The sequence below is a fragment of the Salvelinus alpinus genome, chromosome 18 (assembly GCF_045679555.1).
Source record: "Salvelinus alpinus chromosome 18, SLU_Salpinus.1, whole genome shotgun sequence".
Taxonomy (NCBI): domain Eukaryota; kingdom Metazoa; phylum Chordata; class Actinopteri; order Salmoniformes; family Salmonidae; genus Salvelinus; species Salvelinus alpinus.
In genome coordinates, this window is record NC_092103.1 from 45,357,200 (window position 1) to 45,382,965 (window position 25,766).

Sequence of the window (25,766 nt, forward strand, 5' to 3'; positions counted from 1 at the left end):
TGCTTGTGTCTGTAATGGTATTGAGCAGAGAGCAAGAGGGTATTGATCCAATGTGTGCTTGTGTCTGTAATGGTATTGAGCAGAGAGCAAGAGGGCATTGATCCAATGTGTGCTTGTGTCTGTAATGGTATTGAGCAGAGAGCAAGAGGGCATTGATCCAATGTGTGCTTGTGTCTGTAATGGTATTGAGCAGAGAGCAAGAGGGCATTGATCCAATGTGTGCTTGTGTCTATAATGGTATTGAGCAGAGAGCAAGAGGGTATTGATCCAATGTGTGCTTGTGTCTGTAATGGTATTGAGCAGAGAGCAAGAGGGTATTGATCCAATGTGTGCTTGTGTCTGTAATGGTATTGAGCAGAGAGCAAGAGGGCATTGATCCAATGTGTGCTTGTGTCTGTAATGGTATTGAGCAGAGAGCAAGAGGGTATTGATCCAATGTGTGCTTGTGTCTGTAATGGTATTGAGCAGAGAGCAAGAGGGTATTGATCCAATGTGTGCTTGTGTCTGTAATGGTATTGAGCAGAGAGCAAGAGGGCATTGATCCAATGTGTGCTTGTGTCTGTAATGGTATTGAGCAGAGAGCAAGAGGGTATTGATCCAATGTGTGCTTGTGTCTGTAATGGTATTGAGCAGAGAGCAAGAGGGTATTGATCCAATGTGTGCTTGTGTCTGTAATGGTATTGAGCAGAGAGCAAGAGGGTATTGATCCAATGTGTGCTTGTGTCTGTAATGGTATTGAGCAGAGAGCAAGAGGGTATTGATCCAATGTGTGCTTGTGTCTGTAATGGTATTGAGCAGAGAGCAAGAGGGTATTGATCCAATGTGTGCTTGTGTCTGTAATGGTATTGAGCAGAGAGCAAGAGGGCATTGATCCAATGTGTGCTTGTGTCTATAATGGTATTGAGCAGAGAGCAAGAGGGTATTGATCCAATGTGTGCTTGTGTCTGTAATGGTATTGAGCAGAGAGCAAGAGGGTATTGATCCAATGTGTGCTTGTGTCTGTAATGGTATTGAGCAGAGAGCAAGAGGGCATTGATCCAATGTGTGCTTGTGTCTGTAATGGTATTGAGCAGAGAGCAAGAGGGTATTGATCCAATGTGTGCTTGTGTCTGTAATGGTATTGAGCAGAGAGCAAGAGGGTATTGATCCAATGTGTGCTTGTGTCTGTAATGGTATTGAGCAGAGAGCAAGAGGGCATTGATCCAATGTGTGCTTGTGTCTGTAATGGTATTGAGCAGAGAGCAAGAGGGTATTGATCCAATGTGTGCTTGTGTCTGTAATGGTATTGAGCAGAGAGCAAGAGGGTATTGATCCAATGTGTGCTTGTGTCTGTAATGGTATTGAGCAGAGAGCAAGAGGGTATTGATCCAATGTGTGCTTGTGTCTGTAATGGTATTGAGCAGAGAGCAAGAGGGTATTGATCCAATGTGTGCTTGTGTCTGTAATGGTATTGAGCAGTAGGGCAAGAGGGTATTGATCCAATGTGTGCTTGTGTCTGTAATGGTATTGAGCAGAGAGCAAGAGGGTATTGATCCAATGTGTGCTTGTGTCTGTAATGGTATTGAGCAGAGAGCAAGAGGGTATTGATCCAATGTGTGCTTGTGTCTATAATGGTATTGAGCAGAGAGCAAGAGGGTATTGATCCAATGTGTGCTTGTGTCTATAATGGTATTGAGCAGAGAGCAAGAGGGCAGCAGGGAAGCGCTGACTTACTAACGCAGTGAAGAAGAATATATCATTTTGTTGTTGCTGCGCTTGGCTTTTCAGCACATAGAAGACGTAGTGTGGACATAGCATAAATGTAACTACTAGGGGTTGTCTCTCTCTCTCTTACCCTACCTGTTAGGGGTTGACTCTCTCTCTCTCTCTTACCCTACCTGTTAGGGGTTGACTCTCTCTCTTACCCTACCTGTTAGGGGTTGACTCTCTCTCTCTCTCTTACCCTACCTGTTAGGGGTTGACTCTCTCTCTCTCTCTTACCCTACCTGTTAGGGGTTGACTCTCTCTCTTACCCTACCTGTTAGGGGTTGACTCTCTCTCTCTCTCTTACCCTACCTGTTAGGGGTTGACTCTCTCTCTCTCTCTTACCCTACCTGTTAGGGGTTAACTCTCTCTCTCTCTCTTACCCTACCTGTTAGGGGTTGACTCTCTCTCTCTCTCTTACCCTACCTGTTAGGGGTTGACTCTCTCTCTTACCCTACCTGTTAGGGGTTGACTCTCTCTCTCTCTCTTACCCTACCTGTTAGGGGTTAACTCTCTCTCTCTCTTACCCTACCTGTTAGGGGTTGACTCTCTCTCTCTCTCTTACCCTACCTGTTAGGGGTTGACTCTCTCTCTCTCTCTTACCCTACCTGTTAGGGGTTAACTCTCTCTCTCTCTCTTACCCTACCTGTTAGGGGTTGACTCTCTCTCTCTCTCTTACCCTACCTGTTAGGGGTTGACTCTCTCTCTCTCTCTTACCCTACCTGTTAGGGGTTGACTCTCTCTCTCTCTCTTACCCTACCTGTTAGGGGTTGACTCTCTCTCTCTTACCCTACCTGTTAGGGGTTGACTCTCTCTCTCTCTCTTACCCTACCTGTTAGGGGTTGACTCTCTCTCTTACCCTACCTGTTAGGGGTTGACTCTCTCTCTCTCTCTTACCCTACCTGTTAGGGGTTGACTCTCTCTCTCTTACCCTACCTGTTAGGGGTTGATTCTCTCTCTCTCTCTTACCCTACCTGTTAGGGGTTAACTCTCTCTCTCTCTCTTACCCTACCTGTTAGGGGTTAACTCTCTCTCTCTTTCTTACCCTACCCGTTAGGGGTTAACTCTCTCTCTTACCCTACCTGTTAGGGGTTGACTCTCTCTCTCTCTCTTACCCTACCTGTTAGGGGTTGACTCTCTCTCTTACCCTACCTGTTAGGGGTTGACTCTCTCTCTCTCTCTTACCCTACCTGTTAGGGGTTGACTCTCTCTCTCTTACCCTACCTGTTAGGGGTTGACTCTCTCTCTCTCTCTTACCCTACCTGTTAGGGGTTAACTTTCGCTCTCTCTCTTACCCTACCTGTTAGGGGTTGACTCTCTCTCTCTCTCTTACCCTACCTGTTAGGGGTTGACTCTCTCTCTTACCCTACCTGTTAGGGGTTGACTCTCTCTCTCTCTCTTACCCTACCTGTTAGGGGTTGACTCTCTCTCTCTCTCTTACCCTACCTGTTAGGGGTTGACTCTCTCTCTCTCTCTTACCCTACCTGTTAGGGGTTGACTCTCTCTCTCTCTTACCCTACCTGTTAGGGGTTGACTCTCTCTCTCTCTCTCTCTCTCTCTCTTACCCTACCTGTTAGGGGTTGACTCTCTCTCTCTCTCTCTCTCTCTCTCTCTCTCTCTCTCTCTCTCTTACCCTACCTGTTAGGGGTTGACTCTCTCTCTCTCAATTCAATTCAATTTCAATTCAATTGACTTTATTGACATGGCAAGTTATTATTACTTACATTGTCAAAGTATACATATCGAAAAATTTAAATAAAATATATATGTATATATATACACAAAATATATATATATTTATATATAAATAAATGGTGGGACTAACAGTAATAATAATAGTAGTAGTGGACATGGGATTACCATTAATAACAGCTACAACAACAATATTAATCAGAACAACAATACATTAAAGCAACAGTAGTAGACCAGTGTCAACATGACTGAGAAGACACATGACCTGGTACGAAAGACAAAACAAAACTAAGCTAAATGGGAAATATTATCAACATTACTTTGCATTTTTCACTGGCTGTCCCTCAGGCTGTGGCAGGAGGACACATATTTGGCTGCCAAAACTGCACATTTTGGCTTTTCACCCAACAAATATTTGAATTTTTCTTCATCTTTTATAGTTTCAAATTCTTTGTATTGAATTATAATTTTGGGAAAGAAATATGCTCTTAGGTCTGAGTATTTGTCACAGTGTAGTAGGAAATGCACTTCTGTCTCTACCTCTCCCCTGGAGCAGAGTGAGCACAGCCTGTCCTCCCTGGGCAGCCAGGTTTGTCTGTGACGACCGGTCTCTATAGCCAGACTGTGCTCACTGAGTCTGTACCTAGTCAATGTTTTCCTCAGTTTTCTATCAGTCACAGTGGTCAGATAGTCTGCCACCATGTACTGTCTGTTTAGAGCCAAATAGCATTGAAGTTTACTTTGATTTTTTGTGGTGTCTTTCCAATAGGTTATATATTTTTCTTTTTGTTTTGTGATGATTTGGTTGGGCCAGATTTTCTGAGGGCTGTCCCGAGGCTCTATGGGGTTGGTTTGGGTTGGTGAACTGAGCCTCAGAACCAGCTGGCTGAGGGGACTCTTCTCTGGTTTCATCTCTTGACATTGTAGAGCTGTGTGATGGAATGTTTTAGGGTCACTTGTTTTTAGATGGTTGTAAAATTTGATGGCTCTTTTTTCTATTCGAATGAGGAGGGGATATTGGCCCAATTCTGCCCTACATGCGTTATTTGGAGTTTTTCTTTGTACTTGCAATACAGTCTTGCAAAACTCTGCATGCAATACTTCAATTGGATGTTTGTCCCATTTAGTAAATTCATTATTAGAGAGTGGACCCCATACTTCACTGCCATATAGAGCAATTGGTTCTATAACTGATTGAAAAATTTTGAGCCAGATTCTAATTGGAATTTCAATTTTGATGTTCCTTTTAATGGCATAGAATGCTCTTCTTGCTTTGTCTCTCAGCTCATTCACAGCCATGTGAAAGCTACCTGTGTTGCTGATATTTAGTCCTAGATATGTGTAGTTTTTGGTGTGTTCTAATAGAACTGTGTCCAAATAGAATTTATATTTGTCATCCTTATTTCCGGACCTTTTTTGGAATATCATTATATTTGTTTTTTTTAGGTTAACGGTCAGAGCCCAAGTCTGACAGAACCTGTGAAGATGATCTAGGTGTTGCTGTAACCCCTCTTTAGTGGGAGACAGCAGCACCAGGTCATCTGCGTACAGCAGACACTTGATTTCAGTGTTGTGTAGGGTGATACCAGGTGCTGTCGATTCTTCTAATGTTTTTGCCAATTCATTCATGTAGATGTTAAATAATGTTGGACTTATTGGGCAGCCCTGTTTCACTCCCCGCCCCTGAGAGAAGAAGTCTGTTTGCTTGTTGCCAATTTTAACCGCACATTTGTTTTTAGTGTACATTGATTTAATAAAATCATATGTTTTCCCTCCAATACCACTTTCTATTAGTTTATAAAAAAGACCTTCGTGCCAAATTGAATCAAATGCTTTCTTGAAATCTACGAAACACGAGTAGATTTTGCCTTTGTTTTGGTTAACTTGTTTATCAATTAGAGTGTGGAGGGTGTAAATGTGGTCTGTTGTACGATAATTTTTTAGAAATCCAATCTGGCTTCTGCTCAGGACGTTGTGTTCGTCAAGGAAATGATGTAGTCTGCTATTTATAATACTGCAGAGAATTTTCCCCAAGTTGCTGTTAACGCATATTCCTCTGTAATTATTTGGGTCAAATTTGTCTCCATTTTTATAGATTGGTGTGATCAGTCCCTGGTTCCAAATATCGGGGAAAATACCTGCAGTGAGGATAATGTTGAAGAGTTTGAGTATAGCCAATTTGAATTTGTGGTCTGTATATTTGATCATTTCATTTAAAATCCCATCAGCACCACAGGCCTTTTTGGGTTGGAGATTGCATATTTTTTCCAATAATTCTTCTTCTGTAATTGGGGTATCCACAGGATTCTGATAGTCTTTGACTGCTAATTCAAGGATTTGTAATTTTTCTTGTATATCTTTTTGTTCTGGGCTCTTTGTTATATTGCTGTAGAGGTTTGCAAAGTGATTTCTCCACATATCCCCATTTTGGATAGCCAACTCCTCATGATGAGGTTTGTTTAATTTATTCCAATTCTCCCAGAAGTGGTTTGATTCTATGGATTCCTCAATTCCATCCAGCTGATTTCTAATGTGCTGTTCCTTTTTTGTTCTTAGGGTGCGTTTGTATTGCTTCAGTGTTTCCCCATATTGAAGGCGTATATTTTTGTTGTCTGGTTCTCTGTGTTTTTGATTAGATATATTTCTCAATGACTTTCTTAGATTTTTGCAATCATTATCAAACCATTTTTCATTATCTGTTATTTTTGGTTTGCTCTTATGCTTCTTTAGATTAGCCAAGGAGGCTAATTTGTCAAATATAAAGTTTATGTTCCTAACGGCCAAATTTACACCTTCATTGCTGAAGGAGAATGTTAAGGCTAAAAAGTTGTCCAGGAGAGATTGTATTTTTTGGCTACTAATTGCTTTTTGGTAGATGTCTGTACTGTTTGCACTCCATCTATAGGCTTGTTTAGTACCATGTAATTTATTGGGCCATGATGCTTCATGGTTGGGTTCTGCTCTTCTCAGATACACTGTGATTTTACTGTGGTCTGAGAGAGGTGTTAGTGGGCTGACTGTGAAGGCTCTGAGAGACTCTGGGTTTAGGTCGGTGAGGAAGTAGTCTACAGTGCTGCTGCCAAGGGATGAGCTGTAGGTGTACCTACCAAAAGAGTCTCCTCTCAGCCTGCCATTGACTATGTACAGACCCAGTGTTCGACAGAGCCTCAGGAGCTGTAATCCATTTTTGTTTTTCACTTTGTCATAGTTGTTTCTGTGGGGGTATGTGGGGAGGGAAAGGTTATTGCTTCCTGGTAGGTGTTTATCCCCATGACTGTTAATAGTGTCTTGTTCTTCTGCTATTCTAGCATTCAGGTCTCCACAGACCAGTACGTTGCCTTGGGCCTGAAAGTGACTAATCTCTCCCTCTAGAATGGAGAAGCTCTCTTCGTTGAAGTAGGGTGACTCTGAGGGGGGAATGTATGTGGCACAGAGGAAGACGTTTTTATCTGTCAAGATAGCCTCCTTGTTGATTTTTAACCAGATAAAGAATTCTCCTGTTTTGATCAATTCGATTGAATTAATTAGTTCAGATTTATACCATATTAGCATTCCCCCTGAGTCTCTGCCCTGTTTGATTCCTTTTAATTTAGTGGATGGTATGATTATCTCCCTATAACCTAGTGGACAGCCAGTGGAAACATCACCTCTGCACCATGTTTCCTGTAGTACTAAAATATCAACATCATCAATTTCTTTCAGGAAGTCTGGGTTTCTGCTCTTTAGCCCAAAAGCAGAGGACTTCAATCCTTGTATATTCCAACATGCAACGTAAAAAGACTTCATAACTTTTTTTTTTCTCTTTTCTTTACCTTTCAAAATGAGACAAACACTCACAATCCAAGAAGAACCATTAAAATAGGATTTTTCAATTAAAGTAAACTCTTATTTTGCAAATGTGATTTGTTTATCATTTAAGATAGAATTTGTGTCATGCCACTTGGGTGGATGTAGTGTGAGAATGGTGGAGTTCTTGTGCTCATCTTACCATGACCCTCGGCCCATCACATGTGAGCATAGTAGACTCAGCATTTGTTTAATGTCACTCATTTGGTTGGTGGGGGCTGGGCCAGTTGCTCCTCTCACAGCCTGTGCGTAGCTCTGCCTGCTGGGCTGTGGCTCCTCCAGGTGTGGGTCTGCGGTGGAGAGGAGGGGGGTGGTAGGCCTCATCTGGGTGGCTCTGAAGCTGGGCTGGGGTGGTCTGTGCTGCGCTGGCTGTGGTGGGCATTGAGGTTGGTGGTGCTGTGGTCGTGGCTGGGGGGTCCAGGGTGCTGGTCCGGGATGTTGTCTCGGTGATCTCGGCGGGGTGGAGATTGCTCCGCTGTTCCTGGGTGGAGAGGTCGGGCTGCGGTTTAGAGCGACGTCCTTGAGAGTCTTGGCAAGGATGGGGACTGTCTCCCTGTACAGGTGAACATGGTCATAGAGACAGTCCAGATCGAGGGTGGGATGGTGGGCCAGGTGTACATTGGGTCGCAGGGCACAGTCCCGGGATAGGCTGGCGTTTATTCTTTGGATTGTGGCAGGGTGGAAGTCCCTCCTCTGTAGAAGGGTTGACACTATGATTCTTGAGTTGGGGAAGATTGCGGAGGCCTTCTCAATCACTCCCCGTAGTGAAGTCGCCACCCTCTCCTGCTGAGCACGCAGGTCGTTGCTTCCGGTATGTATGATTATGTGGCTTGGCGACCCGAGATGGTTCTTATCAAGCAGCTCCATGGCACTTTGCGTTGTTGGGCACCACACCTTTCTCGTTTTGTGTCTAGGGAAAAGTTTCTTCTCCTGAACATACTTCCCATTTGAGTCCATTAACAGGACGATGTCAGCCAGTGTTTCTTCTGGACTGGGGGGGGCAGAGGGGGGGCTGGTGGGTGTTGGAGCTGGGGTGTGGCTGGTCTGTGTGGGTGCCACTGTCAGTGGGAGGCTGTTCTGTGGGTTGGGGAGGAGGGGTGCAGCAACCAGGGCTGGGGAAGTCTGGCTGGTTGAGCTGGGCTCCTCTGCTGTGTGAGGGCAGGTCATAGGGTGGTGATCTATCTGCTCCTGCAGCCTGTCCTCTGCTCTCTTTCTCTCCTGCAGCTCCTCTCTTAGTGCGGTCAGCTCCTTATTGCTGCTCTGCCTGTCTTTTTGGAGCTCTCTCACCTCCTTTGTTAGATCAGCCAGCTCTCTCTTGAGTCCGTCTCTCTCTTGCTGAACCTCTTTCAGCTGTGTTGCAAGGCTGCTGTCCTGCTCTGTCCTCACCTTGGTTAGGAGCTCCTCTAAGGTGTGGTTGTCTGGTTGCTGTTTGCTCACGCTCTCCCTGAGCAGGACCACCTCCCCCTCCAGTTTGGTGAACTCATCCCTCATGGCAGCCATGGTGGTGAGGAGGGCCTGAGCCTGCTCTGCACTGAGGGGGTCGCTCTCCTCCTGGGGCGTGTCCTCCACTATGGTGGAAAGAGAGGTGCTGGATGTGCCTTTTTGGGTGGGGAGGGTAGGGGTGAGGGTGGAGTTTGTGTTGTGGGAGGGCATGTCACTGGTGGTGTCCTTCTCTCTCTCCGCTCTCTCCTTAATGGTCTGAAAGTCTGTTTCAAACAGCCTGATGTTACCTTGCACCATGACAGTCCCAGTCTTGTAGAGGTTGATTGTTATCATGGTGCTGTCAGGGTCGTCTGTCTCTTTGATTTTCAGCTTCCACCCATTACAGATTCCCTCTTTCTTTATGCATGGGTAGTGAGAGCAGACTGCTGAGCGCCATGCATTTGGCTGGTCAGTGAGGAAGATGAGATTACTCACGTCACCGTTTTTGTAGAGGTCTGCAAAAAGGGTTTCTGGCCTCTTCTCTAGTAGTTTCTGTTTGAAAGCTTTCCTCATTGTGTCATTTTTTACCTTTTTTGGGTAGAGAATGGATTCTGCACTGAGGGGGAGTGGGGACATGGTGTCTGTGCGCTCTGCTACTACCGCTACTGCTGCGCTGTTCTGCTGCCCCGTTGCCATGGCAACCGATTTGTTCGTCTGCTGTTCGCGCTACTTTCAAAAAACAGCAAATATAGTGAAAAATCCTCACACAAAAGACTGAAGATATGTTTACAGTTAGTCCGTGCTCCTTTTTGGTTTACTCACTCAGTTTGGTCGTTTGATGTAGTTGTATTAACTGACCTTGCTAGTTTTGTTCTAGTTCGTTTCTTATGGCTAGCTTGTTAGTCTGCTGGCTGGGTCTTTGTTGTGTAGCTAGCTAGCTAGACTCAAAACTTCTTAACTTGAGGCGCCAAGTTACTTTTTTTTCTATTCTGAATGTATAGAGTTGTTGTTCATCACTTCTTGTCTGGAATTCTTCTTCGATTAGAGTGTTTATCTCATTCTAAAAACCAAAAAAAATCAAATATATCAGGAGCTCATGTTGAGCATGACTCTCTCTCTCTCTCTCTCTACCTGTTAGGGGTTGACTCTCTCTCTCTCTCTTACCCTACCTGTTAGGGGTTGACTCTCTCTCTCTCTCTTACCCTACCTGTTAGGGGTTAACTCTCTCTCTCTCTCTTACCCTACCTGTTAGGGGTTGACTCTCTCTCTCTCTCTTACCCTACCTGTTAGGGGTTGACTCTCTCTCTCTCTCTTACCCTACCTGTTAGGGGTTGACTCTCTCTCTCTCTCTTACCCTACCTGTTAGGGGTTGACTCTCTCTCTCTCTCTTACCCTACCTGTTAGGGGTTGTCTCTCTCTCTCTTACCCTACCTGTTAGGGGTTAACTCTCTCTCTCTCTCTTACCCTACCTGTTAGGGGTTGACTCTCTCTCTTTCTCTTACCCTACCTGTTAGGGGTTGACTCTCTCTCTCTCTCTTACCCTACCTGTTAGGGGTTGACTCTCTCTCTCTCTCTTACCCTACCTGTTAGGGGTTGACTCTCTCTCTCTCTCTTACCCTACCTGTTAGGGGTTGACTCTCTCTCTCTCTTACCCTACCTGTTAGGGGTTGACTCTCTCTCTCTCTTACCCTACCTGTTAGGGGTTGACTCTCTCTCTCTCTTACCCTACCTGTTAGGGGTTGACTCTCTCTCTCTCTCTTACCCTACCTGTTAGGGGTTGACTCTCTCTCTCTCTCTTACCCTACCTGTTAGGGGTTGACTCTCTCTCTCTCTCTTACCCTACCTGTTAGGGGTTGACTCTCTCTCTCTCTCTCTCTCTCTCTCTCTTACCCTACCTGTTAGGGGTTGACTCTCTCTCTTACCCTACCTGTTAGGGGTTGACTCTCTCTCTTACCCTACCTGTTAGGGGTTGACTCTCTCTCTTACCCTACCTGTTAGGGGTTGACTCTCTCTCTCTCTTACCCTACCTGTTAGGGGTTGACTCTCTCTCTTACCCTACCTGTTAGGGGTTGACTCTCTCTCTCTCTCTCTTGCCCTACCTGTTAGGGGTTGACTCTCTCTCTCTCTCTTACCCTACCTGTTAGGGGTTGACTCTCTCTCTCTCTCTTACCCTACCTGTTAGGGGTTGACTCTCTCTCTCTCTCTCTCTTACCCTACCTGTTAGGGGTTGACTCTCTCTCTCTCTCTCTCTTACCCTACCTGTTAGGGGTTGACTCTCTCTCTCTCTCTCTCTTACCCTACCTGTTAGGGGTTGACTCTCTCTCTCTCTCTCTCTTACCCTACCTGTTAGGGGTTGACTCTCTCTCTCTCTCTTACCCTACCTGTTAGGGGTTAACTCTCTCTCTTACCCTACCTGTTAGGGGTTGACTCTCTCTCTCTCTCTTACCCTACCTGTTAGGGGTTGACTCTCTCTCTCTCTCTTACCCTACCTGTTAGGGGTTGACTCTCTCTCTCTCTCTTACCCTACCTGTTAGGGGTTGACTCTCTCTCTTACCCTACCTGTTGTGGTTGACTCTCTCTCTTACCCTACCTGTTAGGGGTTGACTCTCTCTCTCTCTTACCCTACCTGTTAGGGGTTGACTCTCTCTCTTACCCTACCTGTTAGGGGTTGATTCTCTCTCTCTCTCTCTTGCCCTACCTGTTAGGGGTTGACTCTCTCTCTCTCTCTTACCCTACCTGTTAGGGATTGACTCTCTCTCTCTCTCTTACCCTACCTGTTAGGGGTTGACTCTCTCTCTCTCTCTTACCCTACCTGTTAGGGGTTGACTCTCTCTCTCTCTCTCTCTTACCCTACCTGTTAGGGGTTGACTCTCTCTCTCTCTCTCTCTCTTACCCTACCTGTTAGGGGTTGACTCTCTCTCTCTCTCTCTCTTACCCTACCTGTTAGGGGTTGACTCTCTCTCTCTCTCTTACCCTACCTGTTAGGGGTTGACTCTCTCTCTCTTACCCTACCTGTTAGGGGTTGACTCTCTCTCTCTCTCTTACCCTACCTGTTAGGGGTTGACTCTCTCTCTCTCTCTTACCCTACCTGTTAGGGGTTGACTCTCTCTCTCTTGCCCTACCTGTCCTAAGGACCCATTTGAAGGGATCTCAGAAGAGTACAGGAAGGCCCTGGGAGAGGAGGAGTCCAGGCTCCTCACTGGGTTCTTTAATAAAACCGGCGCTGATTCCATCCTGCTGGAGATGCACGAGTTCCTGATACTGGTCCTGAAGGGTCTCCACGCATCTGACACCTACAGGCCTGACTGGGGGTAAGGCTACAGCCTGCAGGACACACACACACACACACACACACACACACACACACGTGTTAGTAAAGGCCCAACAAGCAAGGGGTTTGTACTTGCAATTTGTATAGAATGCTGAACATTAAAATGTTTCATGTGTAGCACTTAACCCTCTGGAAACGACGTCCACATGGACACATTTTAGCACAGTGGGGGGAAATGAATGAAGTGCAATGGGGAACTTATTTTCTACACAGATCATTGATGATCTTCCCTGATGTTTCCCTGAACTTCAAAATACCTTTCTGGTGCACTTCTTATCCCTTCAAAAGCAAAAAAATAATTTAAAAATAAAAATAAATAAATGTCCATCTTAACCAGTAAAAATCATTCAACTAGTTCTGTGAACCTCACATGTCCATTGTATTGCCTTTCTCTTCTAGTCTGAAAGACACACTGGTGGCCTACATGGAACGTAAGAACCTGGACATGCCACCTGATGTCGAGGAGTTCTTCCCTGAAGAGATCGAACTGTCTCAGTACATCGAAGCCTGGAAGTTCGCGGTGGCATTGAAACGGGAGAGAAGTCAGAGGTAGCTCCAACCTCTCACACTCAACGCTCATTGATTTAATATGCAATGGAGAAGAAGGAAAATAAACCCCGCAAATGTAAACACATCTGGGAGCCCCCTCGTCGTCAGTGAAGGAAGGTACAACGCTGGAGTTACTGTCTCCTAGCGGTCTAACCGGCTGCCTCCAGAACACATATACCTCTGCAACATGGGTTCCAATCCGGCACAATGATATCTCAGCAAAAAACTCTCTATACTATCTTTCCCACTGTCTCTCCTCTATCTAATAAAACGTATTTTTTTAAATGATTTAAAAAAAAAAAAAAGATATACCTTTTTTAAAAAGCTGCAGTTACTAGGAAAGGATAAGAGCAATAGCAAAGTGAAGTTGAATACCTGAATTTTGTTTCGCCGTAAGTTGGTTAGCTAGCCAGAGTTATGTTCGTTTATTTACAGCTATCGACCACTCGTACTCGCTTTTCTTCATGCCTCCAAAATGCTGAGACTCTAGTTATGTCAAGGTTCTGACAATGGAAGAAGAGATGATGGCATTCCAGGCCTTTTACATTTTTTGATTTTATGTTAAAAAAAAAAAAAAAGATTGGGGGAATAATTACTTTTATTAGATTTACTTTAACTTCAATTAAATGCAGGTTGGTTAGGCCTACTGTCATCATAGTTTCTGACACATCACTAGCTTTTAAATGTGTAATAAGTACATTAAACACAAGAATCGGGAACATTGTCAGTGAAGAGTTGTGAAAATATGTAGTAAAGAAAATGCATAGAGTTAGATAGAGGACTCATCTTTGTATTTGTGCCATTGTAGTGTCTGTAACAGAATGAGCAGTGCCATTGAGGCTATCTCCAATTTTTAAGTAGTCAATTTTCTTCTTTTTTTGTGTTTAAAAAAAAAATATATATATATATACAAATATTGGTGGTTTACTGGCACCAGCAGTGCTGAAGTCTTAAACTAAATTATGTGTGTTATTCCAGTTGACTATTTAAAAATTGTGGAAGCCTTAAATATCAATGCTAAAAAGGGTTATATCCATTTAGAGTCCTCTAACTTACTATGGTAAAATGTCAGCAACAAAACATATACCAGTTACACCTCCGACATCGCAATGATATGCTATGCAGTTTAATGTAGATCTGATTAAATCTAGATGATATGCTATGCAGTTTAATGTAGATCTGATTAAATCTAGATGATATGCTATGCAGTTTAATGTAGATCTGATTAAATCTAGATGATATGCTATGCAGTTTAATGTAGATCTGATTAAATCTAGATGATATGCTATGCAGTTTAATGTAGATCTGATTAAATCTAGATGATATGCTATGCAGTTTAATGTAGATCTGATTAAATCTAGATATGCTATGCAGTTTAATGTAGATCTGATTAAATCTAGATGATATGCTATGCAGTTTAATGTAGATCTGATTAAATCTAGATATGCTATGCAGTTTAATGTAGATCTGATTAAATCTAGATGATATGCTATGCAGTTTAATGTAGATCTGATTAAATCTAGATGATATGCTATGCAGTTTAATGTAGATCTGATTTAAATCTAGGCCCAAGTCTAGACTTGAAGTATAGTAAATTGTCAATTTGTTCATTTGGAAGTTATTTTATATTGCAGTTGGGCATTGATCATGAATCTCAAGGATGAAATTGGTTTGTGAAAAATGTTATTGTGCTTATTAAAACAATGATTGAAACAAAAAATAATTGTGCTATCGAGTGTGTGTGTGTGTGTGTGTGTGTGTGTGTGTGTGTGTGTGTGTGTGTGTTTTTTTTTGGGGGGGGGGGGATATTTTACTCCGTCACTAACATATGCCGCGTTCAAGTGCTATCGGGAACCTCAGAGTTAGAATTAACATAATTTATTTGCGTAGTGCCTCCTATTGATGGATTCTGGTACTTTCAAGTGGGGGAACTCAGAGCTCATGTTTCTACCACAAGTTTCTGTGTTGGAAATGTCACAGTCTCCTAGGTCTGACTAGCAGGTGAACACAGCATTAGACCCAGAGACCCATGAAGACCATAGGCCATCATCACTCCATAGTTGAGAACAACAATAAAAAAGATTAGCTTCACTGTCCTAATACAGACTATAAACTGGGTGGTTCGAGCCCTGAAGAGGACTGGCCACCCCTCATAGCCTGGTTCCTCTCTATGTTTCTTCCTAGGTTTTGGCCTTTCTAGGGAGTTTTTCCTAGCCACCGTGCTTCTACACCTGCATTGCTTGCTGTTTGGGGTTTTAGGCTGGGTTTCTGTACAGCACTTTGAGATCAGCTGATGTACGAAGGGCTATATAAATAAATTTGATTTGAATTTGATTTGAATGCTGATTTACTGACAGCCGTGGTATATCAGACCGTATACCACGGGTATGACAAAACATTACATTTTTACTGCTCTAATTACGTTGGTAACCAGTTTATAATAGCAATAAGGCACCTACGGGGGTTTGTGATATATGGCCAATATACCACGACTAAGGGCTGTATCCAGGTACTCCACGTTGTGTCGTGCTTAAAAATAACCCTTAGCCCGTAGTATATTGGCCATATACCACACCCCCTCATGCATTATGGCTTAATTGAGGGTTCGGTTTCAAAGTGGTATATAATGTGCAATTGGCCTTTCATTAAACAGCATATTTTGCCATACTTTCTTGTAACTGGGTTCTTTCTTGTAGGCCTTTTTGAAATTTGATTGATGGACGAATAGTTAATAATGAAAGCCCACAATTGTCAATGTTCCTGACATTCTGCTATGTAATATACTCTCCCCTTTTACCTGTGTTTTGGAATCAAGCTCACTTTATTTAAAAAAATAAATAAAAATGTAACCCTTATTTTACCAGGTAAGTTGACTGAGAACACACATATTTTGGAACTGCACAAATGTAAAACCATTCTCAAATAATATAATGAAATGTTATTTGTCACATGCTCCGAATACAACAGGTGTAGTAGACCTTACAGTGAATTGAGGATGTTGATTATGGTAACAAGTCTGCTTTTTAACAGAGGACCATGTCCCTGCCCTAAACATCAACAATGACGAATCAAGAGTAATCCGGATGTGCCAGAGAGTGATATATATCAAGCACAAAGCTACCACCAGTAAACAGAAACTCTTGTCTTTTTATCACATGATACTGACGCAACAAGTTAAGAGTGTAAAAGAATGCAGTTCAACAAATGAATAGACTGTTGCACTTATGACGCTTCGAACACACCGACAGAGAACTGCGCAAAATACCACGCAGCATAATCTGGATATGCATGCAACAAAAGTTCAACATTCACGTTCTGCTACCGTTTCTGTCAAGCCGTCGACACATACAGTTTGACGTATACGTTCGATAAATCGAACGTATGCACCACACAGAACGCACTGCAACTGTCGTCTGCAACGTTTCATTGGAAATGAATGTAATTCTGATGTACCAAAATGCATGAAACTCTCGATGTGATCGAAGCGTGAATGGCCTAATCTGATCAAGGACTTTCCGGTCAAGGATTTACTTCTTGATCAAACCATTTACATTTCAGTAGCCTAATAGTACATGAATTGTGGGATGTATGCCTTTATACCACTAGTTGGCAGCAAATATGTACTTTTCATTGACAACATCAGTCATTCTGAGGCTGGAAAGAAATTTATTCTGTTGAAATACATGGCCATGTCAAATAATAAGCTTCCAATCAAACTGGATTATTCAAAACCAATTCCCATACTACTCACACACTAATAAAGCCTTTTTACAGAATCAGACACCACCACTACACCTCATACAAGTACTTGGGAGTATGGCTAGACAGTACTCTGTCCTCTAGACTTGGTTTCCTCTATCGTAATCGCTCCTCTTTCACCCCAGCTGCCAAACTAACCCTGATTCAGAGGACCAGCCTACGTAAGTTATAGATCAGCAGGTAAGGGTGCTCTCGAGCGGCTAAATGTTCTTTACCATTCGGCCATCAGATTTGCCACCAATGCCCTTTATAGGACACATCACAGCACTCTGTACTCCTCTGTAAACTGGTCATCTCTGTATACCCGTCGCAATCACCTACTGGTTGATGCTTATTTATAAAACCCTCTTAGGCCTCACTCCCCCCCCATCTGAGATATCTACTGCAGCCCTCATCCTCCACATACAACACCCGTTCTGCCAGTCACATTCTGTTAAAAGTCCCCAAAACACACACATCCCTGGGTCGCTCATCTTTTCAGTTTTATGTAGTGTTGTCTCTCTTGTCGTGATGTGTGTTTTGTAATGTATTTTTTTTTTTTTTATCCCAGCCCCCTGTCCCCACAGGAGGTCATTTGCCAATTGCATTTGCCTTTTGGTAGGCCATCATTGTAAATAAGAATTTGTTCTTAACTGACTTGCCTAGTTAAATAAAAAAAACTCCAGCACCAGACACAACCATTACTAGGCCTACGTGTGAGCCAGTCTAAGATTGTTTTATTTTTAATCAGCAAAATGTGTATCACAAAGCATTAATTTCCATAGATCATAATCAATGCAGCACACAATCATTATGCAATTTATTATATTGTTGTCGGAGTCACGTTTTATCATTTGGTTTAAAACATAGGCTAACTGAGGAGCTGCTTTTATCTGAGTCTGCTTGATTCTTTCAACACCTTGTACCGTCACCGTGCATGCATACCGGGACCCAGTCAGCGTATTGGCAGTGGGCTCACTTGATTCCAGATCTGATATATGTGTGCGTGCCGCAACAAGAGGTCATTTGAACGCGGGTGGTGGAGAAACACACACAGCGCACGCTTGTTGGAACCCGCGTCCATAGCCGATATTCGCTCTTTCCTATCCGTGACAGAGGCTGCAAAAAAAATGACGATCAAGAAAAGTAAAACCGTCGTTTTTGAAAGACGTGCAGGGGATTTAACTGCGTTGTATTGTATGAATGATTGTATGATTGCAGTGGTGTTGGCTATTATTGCCATGATGTCTGTATGGGCTGCACTCATCATATACAGATATATACAGACAGAGAGAGGTAAAAGAAGAAGGAAGGTTGATGACGACACTATTTTGGAAACTGAAAAGGACGAAAATGAGACGAGAAACGAAGAAAAAATACTATCCTGTGTCGAGTCAACAGGTAAATCAACATTTATTAGTGTTCATTCTTCACTGATCGGTCCTAGGATTTTAATGAAGTCGAACGTGGCCCATATGCAGCATAATTGCCGCCTACGCTTGTTATGTTTTGCGCTATATCAGAGATCCGCCATGATAATAGAAAAGGAAGCCTACTACAGTCATGTCTACAAACACGTGTGCGCAGGTCTCCTTGAAGCCGTCAGCTGTGTGAGCGCGCAGGAGATTGGAAATATACATTGTTATATCAATGAAGCCCTTTGCTTAAGTGAAAAACAAATATCAGTTGTCTCTAACAAAATTCCCTAGTTTAATTGTCTGTATAATGCTTTAGATATTACAGTAGCTATTAGATATGTTTGCTGGGTCGGATAGGTTACTTTCTAGTTACCTGTCAGAAATTGTAATCAGTAAAGTAACTTTTCGTTTACACACACTCTAACGTAATGTGATTACTTGTTACTTTTGCATTACTTTCCCCTTAAAGAGGCAGACAAAAATAATCATAATGATCTCTGTATGGGGTCAATTTCACGCCATATGGTATTGAATTCAAAATAAAATAAATCGTGAACATGAAAAATAAAGTTGAGAATGTAAACATAGTTTCGAGGACGGGTGAAATAATGGATGTTGAAATTAAAACCAAACAATTGAAAGCAAAATGTATACAATTGTAAACAAAAATAAGACATCAAAAGCAAAACCCCAAAACTTGTAATCAAAGCGAGAGCAAAGCAAAACTCTATGACAAATTATTAAAATATTTGAAAACGAATGCAAACATCGTTTCCCGTTAAACTTTCCCAGCAACCAATCCTATTGAATACATTTTGCCTACGCTCTTGTCTGCATGTACTACATTTTGGTTACGCTACTCGTATCTTTGTTTTCACCGTCAGTCCTTTCGAGTGCGAGGTTTGGCATTATTTTTCCGTGAAGGGCGGGATTTAGAGGGAAGCGTAGACAACGAGTCTCCATTGGTCCGCTAGTTTGAGTGACGGTTCTATCATCAACAGAGTTATAGGCTACACTACAGCAAGGACCTGCATGCTGTTCATGATCAGGAAACCTCAGTTGATCATGTCATTTCAGATAATGTGACAGTAGCCTCACAATATCTCTCAATATGCCACCATTAATTTGATATTTGAGTGATTTATAAAATAAAAGTGAGCTATACCTGACAAGTATGAGTGGTTTAGGTTAATTTCCCATCCTTTGTGGGCTCTGTCTGTCAAGCAGCAGAAGGCCGCATTTGCCGATGTACAGTTAATGTTAGCTAGTAATGTTAACTTTGCTAGCTACTGGTAGAAACTTCAGTTAGCTAGTAATGTTAACTTTGCTAGTTACAGGTAGAAACTTCAGTTAGCTAGTAATGTTAACTTTGCTAGCTACAGGTAGAAACTTTGTACAGTTAGCTGGTAATGTTTACTTTGCTAGCTACTGGTAGAAACTTTGTACAGTTAGCTGGTAATGTTAACTTAGCTAGCTACTGATAGAAACTTTGTACAGTTAGCTGGTAATGTTAACTTTGCTAGCTACTGGTAGAAACTTCAGTTAGCTAGTAATGTTAACTTTGCTAGCTACTGGTAGAAACTTTGTACAGTTAGCTGGTAATGTTAACTTTGCTAGCTACTGGTAGAAACTTTGTACAGTTAGCTGGTAATGTTAACTTTGCTAGCTACTGGTAGAAACTTCAGTTAGCTAGTAATGTTAACTTTGCTAGCTACTGGTAGAAACTTTGTACAGTTAGCTGGTAATGTTAACTTTGCTAGCTACTGGTAGAAACTTTGTACAGTTAGCTGGTAATGTTAACTTTGCTAGCTACTGGTAGAAACTTTGTACAGTTAGCTAAACGTATAATGGTAGGTAGACCTAATGTACTTTTTATGTAGAACCCATTGAGGGGATCCCAACAACCAATGAAGGTGTAGACCTAGCGAATTTAGCTAGCATCCCCTTTTCAACATTTGTTTTTCCAGAGTGTTTAATCACGATTGCTGCTGACAGACATGATAGGCTACATTGATTGATGGATCACATCAAATTGGCTAGCTAGGTAACAGATCACGTCAATATGGCTAGTTAACAAGCTAACTTTCAGGGGATAAACTAGACGGCTATATCCAAATAGTGTTTGATTTGCTTTCCATCGATAGTGGCGGTGACAGTAGTCCGACTGACAACTTTACCAGGACGAGGACTTGGCCATGTCAAGCTCTTTCCAAAAGGGTCATGTCTGAAGAAGCAAGCTAAATGACACGTTGTTTGCTTAGCTAGCTAGCTACATCCAAAATGGATATGCTACCTTCACGTATCTGAAATTACATGATCAATTGGTGTTTTACTGATCATGAAAAGCATGCAGTTACTGTATAACTCTGATGATAGAGCTAAATGTGGAATAATATGATTAATATGAAATGTGTAGTTCTCACTAGGCTCTTAAAGAGGTGACGATTTTAAAACAAATTAGTTATAACATTTATTTAACAATCTCTTGAAAACGGCACATAGTTGTCAATGGTTTTAGCAGAGCTGGGGGTCTCCTTGCATCCCAGCAGCCAAATTGAAAGCTCTGCACCGTATTGTGACGTTTTATTGATAACGACCTATTAATTCCAATTAGACTGGTTTGGATTCCTCCTTGGAACTTTGAGGGTTTATGACATGGCCCATCCAGTAATTTAATAGGATCTCCAATGTGCTTATTTTCCAGAGGAGGGTGAAGAAGTGGCGCCAGAGACACTGGAGAGCTGGGATGGAGAGGAATGGAAGAGAGAGCCAATGGAATGGATTCCAACAACCAGTGAGAATGTAGAACCCTTTGAGGAGATCCCAACAATAACCAATGAGGATGTAGAACCCATTGAGGGGATCTCAGCAACAACCAATGAGGGTGTAAAACCCATTGAGGGGATCCCAACAACCAATGAGGGTGTAGAACCCATTGAGGGGATCCCGACAATAACCAATGAGGATGTAGAACCCATTGAGGGGATCTCATCAACAACCAATGAGGGTGTAGAACCCATTGAGGGGATCCCAACAACCAATGAGGGTGTAGAACCCATTGAGGGGATCCCGACAATAACCATTGATGATATAGAACCCATTAAACAGATCCGAGCACGGACCAATGAGGATCTACAACCCATTAGACGCATCCGAACACTAACCAATGAGGATCTAGAACCAATTAGACGGATCCGAACAGCAACCAATGAGGATCTACAACCCATTAGACGGGTCCGAACACTAACCAATGAGGATCTAGAACCAATTAGACGGATCCGAACAGCAACCAATGAGGATCTACAACCCATTAGACGGATCCGAACAACAACCAATGAGAGCGATGGTCCTTACACGTGGGAGTCATATGCTGAGTGGCAGATCGTTGAGGAGTTTCACCTCGGCTCTCAACCTCAAGAGCACTGTGAAGGCATATGTCAGCACTATGACGGCTTATGTCAGGTCTGTGGAGGCTTGTGTCATTGCAGTGAATGCTTATGTCAGTTCTACGAAGGCTTATGTCAGGACGACGCCGAGTCCCAGACTGACCTTACCGTGGATCAAGAGGAGCTGGCTTCTACCAGTCACTATTCCCTCAGTGACATAAACTATCAATCTGGACATGAGAAGGATACCGATGTGTATAACCAGGACGAGGAGGGTTTGAAGGAAGTTGAACTGAGTGACGATTGTCAATGTGAGAGCACAGAGGAGGAGTCCGAGGTAAACCATCCACATGCCTTTGCCATCAAGCCTCAGAGAGATCTGGAAGAGCTCAATGAAAATCTCCCTGACATGATATTGACTGACTCTGACCTTACAGAACCTGACCATGTGTGTTATACAGAGATACAGGAAGTAGAAGACCCCGATGATGACATGACCAGCCATGCTGTCTTTTCCAACGAGCCTCAGGAAGAGAGGCCGGAGATGACATTGACTGACACTGAACATGTGTCGGATAAAGAGCGAGAGGAAGTAGAATATCTGGATGATGATAGACACAGCCATGTTGCTTTTGCCAAAGTCCAGGAGAGTGAAAATCTCCCTGAGATGAGATTGACTGACACTGACCGGATAGAACCGGAACATGTGTATGAGGTGGAGAGAGAGGAAGTGGGAGTAGAATATCCAGATGAGGTAATCACTGAAGGTCCAGAACATCCCAGTGAAAACATCACTGAGATATTGAGTGACACTGACCTCCAACAACCTGGCAAATTATGTGAAGAAGAAATACAGGAAGTAGAATGTACAAGTGATTATATGGACAGCCAGGTTGCCTTTGTCAGGGACACTCAGGAACCAGAACATCCCAATGAATATCTACCTGACATGATATTGACTGACACTAAGACTGAAGAACTTGACCGTGTGTGTGATACAGAGATACAGGAAGTAGAATGCCCAGACGTTGAGGCAAACAATCATGTTACCTTTGACAATGAGCCTCAGGATGAAAATCTGGACTTGAGTGACACTGGCCATGTGTGTGATTCAGAGATACAGGAAGTAGAATACCCAGGCGCAGACATGACCAGCCATGTGCCATCGGTCTCTGAGAGGACAGTGGAAGACGATATGAAAGAAGCTATGGTAGAGGATCTTGACATGGAAGCTATGGTACAGGATCTTTGGAGGAAGGAATATGTCATTGACGGGTTGAGCCAGCCGACCGATGTTAGAGACACCCATGTGGCTGAGAGTAAAGGAGACATCGTTGATAATAACAGCAAGGACACACGTGTTGAGGAGGAGAAGAAAAGACAGAGTGATGAGACACGGATAGAGGAGAGTTATGAGAAAGTTGAAATTAACATAATGGAAGCCACGATGGACTATAATGAATGGATGACAGTCAGCGGCACAGAGGACAACAGTGACTCACCATGGGTGAGGATAAGCCACTCGTCCGTCGAATGCTCTGCTGCTGAGGCGGAGCATCATCCCACAGAAACGCATCACAATTCAGATGATCCAACCGCATTCAAGGAGGTCAAAGAAACAGGAACCAAACCTGTATCGCTAGATGGAGACCTGCGTAGGAATAAGAAGATGGCAGCTGTGCTTCCTATCAAACCCAATACTGTACGAGTGAGGTTCTGTGTTCACTACCGCACCCAGTCTCCCTGGCAGGAGCTGGCTGTGACAGGGAACCAGCAGGAGCTGGGGAGCTGGACGGGCTTCGTTCCGCTGGAGAGAGCCCAAGACGGGTTCTGGGCCAGCTGGGTCGTCCTCCCCGCGGAGAAGCAGGTGGAATGGAAGTTGGTGCTGGTGGAAGAAGGAGAGATTCTACGCTGGGAGGAGGGTGGTAATAGACACCTGGAGACAGGTTGGGGTGGTGGAGAGGTGTATCTCAACGAGTGGTGGGGCAGCCTCTGAGTGACAGGTTCCTACTGGGCACCAGCTGGTTGGAACAACGCTGTTGTACACAAAAAATATACACTGCTCAAAAAAATAAAGGGAACACTAAAATAACACATCCTAGATCTGAATGAATGGAATATTCTTATTAAATACTTTTTTCTTTACATAGTTGAATGGGCTGACAACAAAATCACACAAAAATTATCAATGGAAATCAAATTTATCAACCCATGGAGGTCTGGATTTGGAGTCACACTCAAAATTAAAGTGGAAAACCACACTACAGGCTGATCCAACTTTGATGTAATGTCCTTAAAACAAGTCAAAGTGAGGCTCAGTAGTGTGTGTTGCCTCCACGTGCCTGTATGACCTCCCTACAACGCCTGGGCATGCTCCTGATGAGGTGGCGGATGGTCTCCTGAGGGATCTCCTCCCAGACCTGGACTAAAGCATCCGCCAACTCCTGGACAGTCTGTGGTGCAACGTGGCGTTGGTGGATGGAGCGAGACATGATGTCCCAGATGTGCTCAATTGGATTCAGGTCTGGGGAACGGGCGGGCCAGTCCATAGCATCAATGCCTTCCTCTTGCAGGAACTGCTGACACACTCCAGCCACATGAGGTCTAGCATTGTCTTGCATTAGGAGGAACCCAGGGCCAACCGCACCAGCATATGGTCTCACAAGGGGTCTGAGGATCTCATCTCGGTACCTAATGGCAGTCAGGCTACCTCTGGCGAGCACATGGAAGGCTGTGCGGCCCCTCAAAGAAATGCCACCCCACACCATGACTGACCCACCGCCAAACCGGTCATGCTGGAGGATGTTGCAGGCAGCAGAACGTTCTCTACGGCGTCTCCAGACTCTGTCACGTCTGTCACATGTGCTCAGTGTGAACCTGCTTTCATCTGTGAAGAGCACAGGGCGCCAGTGGCGAATTTGCCAATCTTGGTGTTCTCTGGCAAATGCCAAACGTCCTGCACGGTGTTGGGCTGTAAGCACAACCCCCACCTGTGGACGTCGGGCCCTCATAACACCCTCATGGAGTCTGTTTCTGACCGTTTGAGCAGACACATGCACATTTGTGGCCTGCTGGAGGTCATTTTGCAGGGCTCTGGCAGTGCTCCTCCTTGCACAAATGCGGAGGTAGCGGTCCTGTTGCTGGGTTGTTGCCCTCCTACGGCCTCCTCCACGTCTCCTGATGTACTGGCCTGTCTCCTGGTAGCGCCTCCATGCTCTGGACACTACGCTGACAGATCGCATTGATGTGCCATCCTGGATGAGCTGCACTACCTGAGCCACTTGTGTGGGTTGTAGACTCCGTCTCATGCTACCACTAGAGTGAGAGCACCGCCAGCATTCAAAAGTGACCAAAACATCAGCCAGGAAGCATAGGAACTGAGAAGTGGTCTGTGGTCACCACCTGCAGAACCACTCCTTTATTGGGGGTGTCTTGCTAATTGCCTATAATTTCCACCTGTTGTCTATTCCATTTGCACAACAGCATGTGAAATGTATTGTCAATCAGTGTTGCTTCCTAAGTGTACAGTTTGATTTCACAGAAGCAGCCTCTGGGGCAGCCTCTGTGGGCAGCCTCTGTGGGCAGTGGGGCAGCCTCTGTGGGCAGTGGGGCAGCCTCTGGGGCATCCTCTGTGGGCAGTGGGAAGCCTCTGGGGCAGCCTCTGAGTGATAGATAGGGAGGGAATGGCACTACTATTACCATTTCCATACTAGCATACTATTTAGAAAGCATTACATTTTACATTTTAACATTTTACTGTCGCTAGGGGTCCTACATAGACATATATATATATAGATAGGGGACTGACTAGGAGTCCTACATAGAGATATGTATATAGATAGGGGACTGACTAGGGGTCCTACATACAGTGGGGAGAACAAGTATTTGATACACTGCCGATTTTGCCGATTTTCCTACTTACAAAGCATGTAGAGGTCTGTAATTTTTATCATAGGTACACTTCAACTGTGAGAGACGGAATCTAAAACAAAAATCCCGAAAATCACATTGTATGATTTTTAAGTAATTAATTAGCATTTTATTGCATGACATAAGTATTTGATACATCAGAAAAGCAGAACTTAATATTTGGTACAGAATCCTTTGTTTGCAATTACAGAGATCATACGTTTCCTGTAGTTCTTGACCAGGTTTGCACACACTGCAGCAGGGATTTTGGCCCACTCCTCCATACAGACCTTCTCCAAATCCTTCAGGTTTCGGGGCTGTCGCTGGGCAATACGGACTTTCAGCTCCCTCCAAAGATTTTCTATTGGGTTCAGGTCTGGAGACTGGCTAGGCCACTCCAGGACCTTGAGATACTTCTTACGGAGCCACTCCTTAGTTGCCCTGGCTGTGTGTTTCGGGTCGTTGTCATGCTGGAAGACCCAGCCACGACCCATCATCAATGCTCTTACTGAGGGAAGGAGGTTGTTGGCTAAGATCTCGCAATACATGGCCCCATCCATCCTCCCCTCAATACGGTGCAGTCGTCCTGTCCCCTTTGCAGAAAAGCATCCCCAAAGAATGATGTTTCCACCTCCATGCTTCACGGTTGGGATGGTGTTCTTGGGGTTGTACTCATCCTTCTTCTTCCTCCAAACACGGCGAGTGGAGTTTAGACCAAAAAGCTCTATTTTT

The 25,766-nt window shown here is 43.8% G+C and overlaps 2 protein-coding genes across 2 annotated transcripts in view; both read left to right on the top strand.

The window, feature by feature from the left end:
* Positions 1 to 14,318, top strand: part of LOC139544396 (E3 ubiquitin-protein ligase rnf213-alpha-like) — a 97,074-nt gene extending 82,756 nt beyond the window's left edge. The window contains exons 67-68 of the mRNA XM_071351435.1: positions 11,836 to 12,014; positions 12,434 to 14,318. Coding sequence (XP_071207536.1) covers positions 11,836 to 12,014; positions 12,434 to 12,587 — 333 coding nt within the window. The 3' untranslated portion in view covers positions 12,588 to 14,318. The remainder of the gene's footprint in view (positions 1 to 11,835; positions 12,015 to 12,433) is intronic.
* Positions 14,319 to 17,275: 2,957 nt separating this feature from the next.
* LOC139544397 (protein clarinet-like) lies at positions 17,276 to 25,026 on the top strand. Its single transcript, XM_071351436.1, has 2 exons — positions 17,276 to 17,722; positions 20,444 to 25,026. Exons 1-2 carry the CDS (start codon positions 17,320 to 17,322, stop codon positions 23,119 to 23,121), a joined length of 3,081 nt encoding a protein of 1,026 aa, XP_071207537.1. The 5' UTR covers positions 17,276 to 17,319; the 3' UTR covers positions 23,122 to 25,026.
* The last annotated feature ends 740 nt before the right edge of the window (positions 25,027 to 25,766 follow it).